The following is an 8,870-nucleotide window of genomic DNA, read 5'->3' as shown; positions in this document are numbered from 1 at the left end:
CGGGACGGGGGGTAATTATATTTTTCTTCTTTTTTCTAAAGGGGGGGGGGTAATTTTTGTGAACATGTGGTGAACATTACGTTGTTGTCCAAGACTATCAGAAACAGTCCTCTGAAATGTGAATATACATGATTACAGATAAAAATGCTGGTTTAAACAGAAACAAAAATTGATTGCTGCAACGATATCTCCGTAACGGATATTTGTTGTACTCTGTGTTCTGCTAGACCGCGGTCAGCTGGTCTAGCTGAACATGTCTTTGCTTGGTAGTCCTGAAGGGACAAGATTTCAGGTTCAAGTCACATCTCTTTTTAAATCCACAGATCCTTACGGTTTTGACATGTAAGCTTGAATCCATGAAAGGGATTGGATTCAGATTTCCGGAATAGATTTCTTTATTTTGAAGAAGAAAATTTAGAGCAAAAAAAAATGAAAATATATAATTTTTGTCTGAACTATCATGATGTAAGATTGTATTCTAATTATATTTCCTTTTTCTGTCTTTATAATCTTTGTTAGAGTGTGCTGATACAGATGCAGAGTCAGCAATTTTACTTTATCATTTTCTAGAATACTTCTAGTCAAGGTTTAATATATTAAATATTCAGAAACCACTGGAAATGCACAGCTAGTAAAGTTTTCCTTCATATGAAAAGCAAATATCAAAGTTTAATTATTTATTGATTAAAAACTCGTTATGAAAATATGGTTTAAGGTTTAAGGTGAACTTGTCTCACACTCCAACTTTCTAATTCATATATCTTATTATTCTGATCAGGTTGCAAAGATAAATATAATGGTGAAAGAATCAGAACATTTTATTATGAGTAGAGTAATAAGTTTCTTATTAAAATTTCCCTTCAAACCATATATTATGTGTTATCAAATTGTCAAAATTAATCATTGCTTTTCAGGCTTTAAGACATTTTAACAGAATAAACTTAAAATCGCCAAATTTTATTTCGTGACATACTCAATATCAGTAAAAACATAAAAAATTTCTATGTTAAATCTTATTAATGATTGAATCAGATTTGAGGTTGAAGAGATGTTGACAATAATCCTCTAGGTTGATATGGATGACAAAACGTCTCTGTACATAGACAATGATACAAGAGTTGCTCCGCTCAAAGAAACCCTACTGGAACCTTCCAACCTGGAGTCCCTTCCACTCTCTGAAGTGTGTTTTCTTCTTAACCTAAATGTTTTCATGTTTAAAATGATAAACATTTGTGATCGAAATCTTCAGAAATGGGAATATTTATCTTCATAATTTGGATATTTTCTCAAGGATTTTGCAACATTTAAGAAAAAAATGGCCTAACTTTTTTTTTGAAAAAAAAGGCTTTTTATACCTACTGTCCTCTGGGAGGTTCGGATACACACTGCATGTCGTTAAACATAATTAAGCTTGAATAAGTAGTAGTTTATTATAAACTCTAATCAAATTATATTCTTTGCATGAAAACGTCGCTTATTGTTTTGACTTAAATATATAAATAATGAATTAAATGTATATTAAACTTATGTAAACAATTAACTATAAAAAATGTACTCTCCTAGACTGTAAAAATCCCGAGATTCTGTACTATAAACTCTTTTGTATTGTATACACCTACACTTTACAGTACAACTATTCGGTTCCTTATCACAGATAAGCACTCTTTGGTACGGACACACCCTCACATGCCGTTTCCGCCCCCTGTTTACACTCCTCTGTAGGTCTACAATATGAGAATAAATTCTAAATAGGCAAATGCAACATGGTAGTAATCATTTTAGTTTTATATTTTTTATAAACAAAATATTTTGTCCTTTATCTATAAATATATATATATTATTTAGCTTGTCGGTTTAATGGTTTATATCCAATATAGATTTATGGTCGGTTGAAAATTAAAAAAGAAATTGTATGAAAAAGTTAAAAGATTCAGGAAATTCACCAATTTTTTTTTGTTACCCTGAGATGGAATTTAAAGAATTTGAGCCACGGTTTAAATTTGCCAAAACCCGGTTTAAATTAAGCGCCGGCTTAAATCTTGAAACATTTGATACAATTTTAAGTGGAACCAACNAGTGTCAGGAAAAATTTTCAAGTGCAATTAATGAAGTTAACATTGATTTACTGTCAAAAAAGTCGCATTTTTTCACAAAAAACGCGCGCGCGCACGCACTTTTGCTCAGATTCCTTCAAAACCAAAAAATGCACGTAATATACATAATTCTGAGTTTGCATGCAAAAAATCAGCCTCCTACGACAATTCTAAGTTATGTTTAAACACTGTTTAAATTTTCCGGAGAGTAATACGTTTTGTGGCCCCCCCCCTTTTGAAACATTTGATACAATTTTAAGTGGAACCAAACATATTTAAGCCGCGGCTTGAATTTAAACCGCCGCTCAAATTCTTTAAATTCGGCCACTGGATATTTTTGTTCTTTATTTAATATTTAAAATTGTAAAAATATTGTATTCGTTTAGTATGCAATGGACCACATTTGTGAAATATGACATTGTGAATTGTATTGAAGAAAACAAGAGCAATAATTTTAATGCTGATCAAGAACATATTTAAACTGATAAAATAGATTTATAAACATTTTGTCTCCAAATTAAATGTTTCATTATTTTGCGAAGCACATGGTTTTTATCTAATACTACTAGAACATGATTGGAGAAAAGAGAAAGGAGTTTTCTAATTATTCCGGGATTGATGATGATTGTTGATTGATTGATTGGGAATGATTAAGATAAATGATGTCAGATCTCATTCCAGATAAATCTTTAGTTTTTATCCAATCCTGAATATGTCAATACCCCCTCCCACCCCTCTTTTTCAGACCAATACACCCTCTACCTCCTAATAAAAACAAGAACAACTATCTCATACTATTCCATTCACTTCACTTATGTTTTATAAATCCCATTATCATTTTAGTTCAATAAATACTATATACATAGTTCTAATCCCTGGAAGATCAGCAAAAGGAGCCTTTTTTTAACAAAAATAGCTAGAGATGAACAAAATTAGCCCCTCTTTCATGTTAATGATCAAAAGTAGCCCTCACTTTCAAGGTAATGATTAAAAGTAGCCCCTCTTTCAAGGTAATGATCAAAAGTAGCCCCTCTTTCAAGGTAATGATCAAAAGTAGCCCCTCTTTCAAGGTAATGTTAAAAAGTAGCCCCTCTTTCAAGTTAATAATCAAAAGTAGCCCCTCTTTCAAGGTAATGATCAAGAGTAGCCCCTCTTTCAAGGTAATGATCAAGAGTAGCCCCTCTTTCAAGGTAATGATCAAAAGTAGCCCCTCTTTCAAGGTAATGATCAAGAGTAGCCCCTCTTTCAAGGAAATGATTAAAAGTAGCCCCTCTGTCAAGGTAATTATCAAAAGTAGCCCCTCTTTTAATGTAATGATCAAAAGAAGCCCCTTTTTCAATGTAATGATCAAAAGTAGCCCCTCTTTCAAGGTAATAATCAAAAGTAGCCCCTCTTTTAATGTAATGATCAAAAGAAGCCCCTTTTTAAATGTAATGATCAAAAGTAGCACTTGAAATTACGTTTACAGACCTATTAAATCGAAAGTATCATAGAGAAGGCTATATATTAGCAGATAAATAAAGAACAATGCAAGTGCTATAAAACGAATTGAACAGGAGATAAATAAAGCACAACGTCAGGGTTTTGAGATTTCTTGTGCACAGTTTTTGCCATTATATAGTAATAACTCAGATTTTATTGATTGCTATTGGTTTATTTCTGTGTATGAAGAAACTGAGTTTTTGCCACAATCTCAAATATTCTAATCTCTGTACATTTCCAACCTGATGTTTTAAACTTTTGATATTTCAAACTAAGATTATTTGTTCAATCAGAATTCATATTAATTAAAATATTCCAATTAAAGTTTAAGATAGGAACTCATTTTCTTTATTGATTACTTTTACAAGTTCCCCTGAGTTGTTATTTTGTATCGATTTCTCTTCATTTTTGTTAGGAAGGGAACAGAGGAACTAAATCAATAAATGTTGATAACAATAAAAATGTGAACCTTATCATGCTTTTAAAGGGAGTGACCGGCTATGTAAGGTAGTTGAACTGAGGACGCAGTGTTGTGAAAAACTTCTTTAGGTTTCATTTGAGACATATTAAACTTTTTAAAGATCTGTAAATTCTGAGTTTGGGCGCAAATTCAACGTTCAAAACTCCTGATTTGGGGGTGGATACTGGATACGCTTTCAGAATTAGTTTTTTTTTTAAATTATTAATTAACGACGACATAAAATGTAAAGATATTCTACAATAAACTGCAGACTTCATGTTTAGGAACATTTTGAGAAAATAAAAATTAATCTTATAATCGAAAATAAGTAATCTTGTTCAATTATTAGTTTCTATTATCTCATTATTCTAGTTTCTTGTTATTCACAAAGATGTTCGCAGATTTTCTATAACTATTATTGAAAAGACGACATTTACAGAATTTGAAGAAATCTGCGAATAAATACAAAGAAAATTAGAAATTCAATATAGTAATGAAAACGAAATAATCGATTTTAGCATTGATTTATTGACAAATTTCTTTTGTGAAATATGTTCCTAGCCATCTAATTAGATTACTGTATAATTTTTACTTTATTTTTCGTTGTCGTTATTTAATAATTTAAAAAAACTAATTCTGAAAGCGTATCCACCCCCAAATCAGGAGTTTGAACGTCGAATTTGCGCCCAAACTCAGGATTTACAGATCTTTAAAAAGTTTAATATGTCTCAAATGAATTCTAAAGAAGTTTTCCACAACACTGCGTCCTCAGTTCAACTACCTTGCATTGCCGGTCACTCCCTTTAAACAAAACAAAAAACGTTTTTATTTTAAAAATGACTTAGCTTCGCAAAATCAGTCATGTCTGTTAAAAAAATCATTATCTGTAATATTACCCAGCAAAATGTATGGAAGGAAAACCAAAAAAATGTACACATTCTACAGGAAAATGGGTCGAAAGTGAACATACATCCGGATCACAACAATCAACTTCAAACAAGCTCCAAATCTATTAAATTTTCCACACAAAATTAACATAATTTTTTGAATAGATAAATAAATAAACTAGACATCTCTGATATCGTTTAAGGATCAGGATAGAGAAAATATTTATATTTTTATAGCCCCGACTTCTCACCTTTTCTTAGATATTAGTTTTTGTTTTAGTATATCAAATACATTTTATCAGTTGTTAACAGAACTAATAAGCTGTTTTGGGAACTGATCACCTGTTCCAAAAAACTAATCAGCTGTTCCGAAAAACTGATTAGCTGTTGAAAAAGCTGATTATCTCTTTATTAAACTATTGTTTTACCAAATTAATCAAGCTGATAAGCTCTTTATTAAACTGTTATTAAAAAGATTTAAATATGAAATTAGAAAATAAATGATTAAAAAATTTTGATTTTTCCCAGAAATGAATCCAAACTCTAAATCTATTATTGAGAACAAGATTTTATCTGATTTAACGATAGGTTTTTTTTATTCGTTTATAGAATACTAATCTGATTTATGTCTAGTAAAAATGACGTAATAAAAGCTGATTAAAGATATAATTTTTTACAATTTTGCATTGAGAGAGAGGGGGGGGGGCTTGAAGAGGAGAGAAAGGTTTTGAGTGGAGAGGGGCGGGGGAGAAGAAAATTTAATTTTCTTGTAGCTCTCGCAGTTCTTCCTGTTTAATCTGTGACGTCACACAATACAAATATTTTTAAATCTCGAATTATCTTGTGGATTTAAGACTAGGAACATGGCAGGATTAATGACATCAGGGAAATGAGGTTATGTATAATTGTTTTCGAGGATTTATCTAGTTCTTGGAGTAGAACGGGTTTAGTGGTTTAAAAATGTCCTGTATCCGGGGGGTTTAAGAGCTGTGGCTGTGAGTAGACGAGGCTGGAAGTATGGAGACTGTAGAACCTCGGTTTACTGTGTATAATCCTCACCTGCCCCTCTAGCATCCCAGTAGAGCTGAGAACCCACAACAGTGTTTATATACGAGTTTTTTATACATATATAGACATTTATATATACTAGGCTGCCAGGGCGCTTCGCGCTTATCTTCGATTTTAAATTTTAATTGTTCATTTTTGTCTTCTTAAATTTTCAAACAATGACAAAACATTGTCGTGGAATTATTAATTTTTTGAAAAATTTTAAAGTTCTGAAAAATTTAAATTTTTTAATGCTGTTTTTTATTCTGACCAGCCATAAATTCCCTGGGGTCATGTGAGGTTTCACAAAAAATGTGGGCCCGATTGGTTCAGCCGTTTTGACGTTTATTTTTAGATTCAAACGGACAGACAGACAAGCAAAGTATATATGTAGATACATAGTTTATATGTATAAGGGTATATATATATATTCATAGTTTATATGGCCATAGACATAATCTATACTTTATTAAGCCATGGTCTAATGGTTTATAGATCCCTCTTCTTAACAGTTAATACACATTAAAATCACCCTCTATCCTTCCTTCCTGCGTTCGGCTTATTAAATTTGAATTTCATTCCGTTTTGGCCAGCAAATTAATTCTGTTAGGTCCAATTGTGATCGAAAGTAATAGCTTGCGACTTTCTGGGTTAAGGACCAAACTGTTCAATCTGATATCTCGGGACATATTTTTTTATTCTTTTTATTCCCATAAATCCCAAATGTTTGTTGCTCATTTGTTTTTCAAATCAACTTCAACCATTTATTTTTTTATTCGCATGAATCCATTTCCTTTTTATTATTTTAATTACTTCTCAATAAGTCCTTATTTCTCATAAATCCAATATTTTCTGGGATTAATCCGTCAGTTGTACTACCCCTGCTATCTGCTGATATATCTTAATTGTTTAATTACCATTAATTTGGCAGCTTACAATTTAATTAATTTCATTAACGTTTATTTTGTTATCTTCTACACCGTTGTACTTCCTTTTTTATTCTGTTTTTACAAAAATATTTTTTCTTTTTCCAATCCTATATTCTATGCTGTAGACTCTAGTGCTTAAATTCCTTTTCATGAGAAAATTGAATTCTTACTTAACTCTGACCATTGCCAACAAACCTCCCCTACCTTTCTATCCATCCATATATCTTATTCATCTTACCCTACCTTTCTATCCATCCATATATCTTATTCATCTTACCCTCTCCTTCTATCCGTCCATATATCTTATTCATCTTACCCTCCCCTTCTATCCATCCATATATCTTATTCATCTTACCCTCCCCTTCTATCCGTCCATATATCTTATTCATCTTACCCTCCCCTTCTATCCATCCATATATCCCCTCCCCTTCTATCCATCCATATACCTTATTCAACCTACCCTCCCCCCTTCTATCCATCCATATATCTTATTCTTCCTATCCATCCATATATCAACATATGTATATGATTTGATTTGATTTGATATAAATCTTATCCATCTATATCATACATATATGATAAAGATCCTTCCATCAATTTCTTTACTTTCACTTTTTTTCGTAACACTTATTTTATTCCAGGAAATATGAATTTCTGTCTAAAGGAATTGAGTTTTTGCCACAAACTCTGATTTTCCCATCCCTATATCTTTGGAACCCAATGTCGTAGACCTTATTTTTTTCTAACTAAGTATACTGTTAGATAAAATAATCTAAGTTTGAACTATCAAAGGTTTACTCCATCAGGTTCCAAAGATATAGGGATTTAAAAATTTAAGTTTGTGACAAAAACTCAATTCCTTTCAACATAAATGTTCAATTAAAAAAAAATAGGAGGGGGGGGGTGTACTATTTTATACATTCATCTTTTTTAAGTTGTATTTATATATTCACCTGTGAAATTAATAATAATAATACACTTATAATATCCTTAAATAGATTAGATAATAGAAATCATGCAACACCTTCAAGTCTCACCAAAAATGTTATATTTCTTTAATATTTCTTAATATTTTTTAATTATTAAATAAATTTTAAATAGTCCCCCCCCTTGTTTCCATTTAAATATAGATTAAGAAACAAAATTTTTTAATTTATATTTTTTTTAATTTGAACATAAAAAACTTTATCCTGACAGAATTTATGTTTGTTTAAATGAACTTTTGTAATTTAGACTTCCCGTTAAGGTTGTTTTTAAGGAATGTTAAAGTGTGCCCATTTATTTGTATTTTTATAAAAAAAACATATGTTCATTCATGCATGTGCAAATGTGCAATAAGATAAAAAATAATAATATAAAAATTTGCATCATCAAACTGACTTTTTATTTTTATTTTCATAACCAATAACTGTATTAGTAAGCCTCTTTTCTCCTATATTATTGCGAGCTAATGATATTATGTAATAATATGGTTTATAGTAATTCTTACATAAACACAGATATTATTTCCCCTCTAGGAATTGGAAAATATTGAATCAACAATACAAGAAATTTATTTAATGAATGTTGAATGGTTTTAGATTAAAAGAAATAGGTTATTATCAATGTCACTTTTTTAATCTAAAAAATTAAAAGCTTTTTTTTTAATGATTCTTATGGATTATTAAGATTCAAATAAATAAGACAAAATCTTTCTCCTAGTTGTTTTAAGCAAATAACAACAATTTTTCTATCAATAGTTGAAGTTTTTATTATATAATAAACTTACGATGGCACTAAAGAATAATATTTTTGTTTTTCTTTCATAATTAAAGACTTTCTTAGAAAATAATTTTATTAGTTAATATAATTGTTTTCTCGGAACTCTGGGTCTTACTTCCCTTTTTTGTATATTTATTTAATGTATTTGTGTACAGGAATTTATATTTGATTAGACATAGGGGTATTTATATATTTTTTCTATTTTTTCTAG

General features: G+C 30.3%; 1 protein-coding gene across 4 annotated transcripts in view; it reads left to right on the top strand.

Moving 5' to 3' along the window:
- The first annotated feature begins 142 nt into the window (after positions 1-142).
- LOC111701030 (solute carrier family 12 member 4) overlaps positions 143-8,870 on the top strand; it is a 68,408-nt gene continuing 59,680 nt past the window's right edge. For all 4 annotated transcript variants that reach the window (XM_023472143.1, XM_023472142.1, XM_023472141.1 and 1 more), the window contains exons 1-2: positions 143-292; positions 1,070-1,180. In XM_023472143.1, coding sequence (XP_023327911.1) covers positions 254-292; positions 1,070-1,180 — 150 coding nt within the window. In that variant the 5' untranslated portion in view covers positions 143-253. The remainder of the gene's footprint in view (positions 293-1,069; positions 1,181-8,870) is intronic.

This window comes from Eurytemora carolleeae, unplaced genomic scaffold, assembly GCF_000591075.1.
Source record: "Eurytemora carolleeae unplaced genomic scaffold, Eaff_2.0 scaffold358, whole genome shotgun sequence".
Classification (NCBI taxonomy): Eukaryota; Metazoa; Arthropoda; class Copepoda; order Calanoida; family Temoridae; genus Eurytemora; species Eurytemora carolleeae.
Note: the sequence above shows the minus strand (reverse complement) of the source record. Positions and strands in the feature narration are given on the sequence as shown.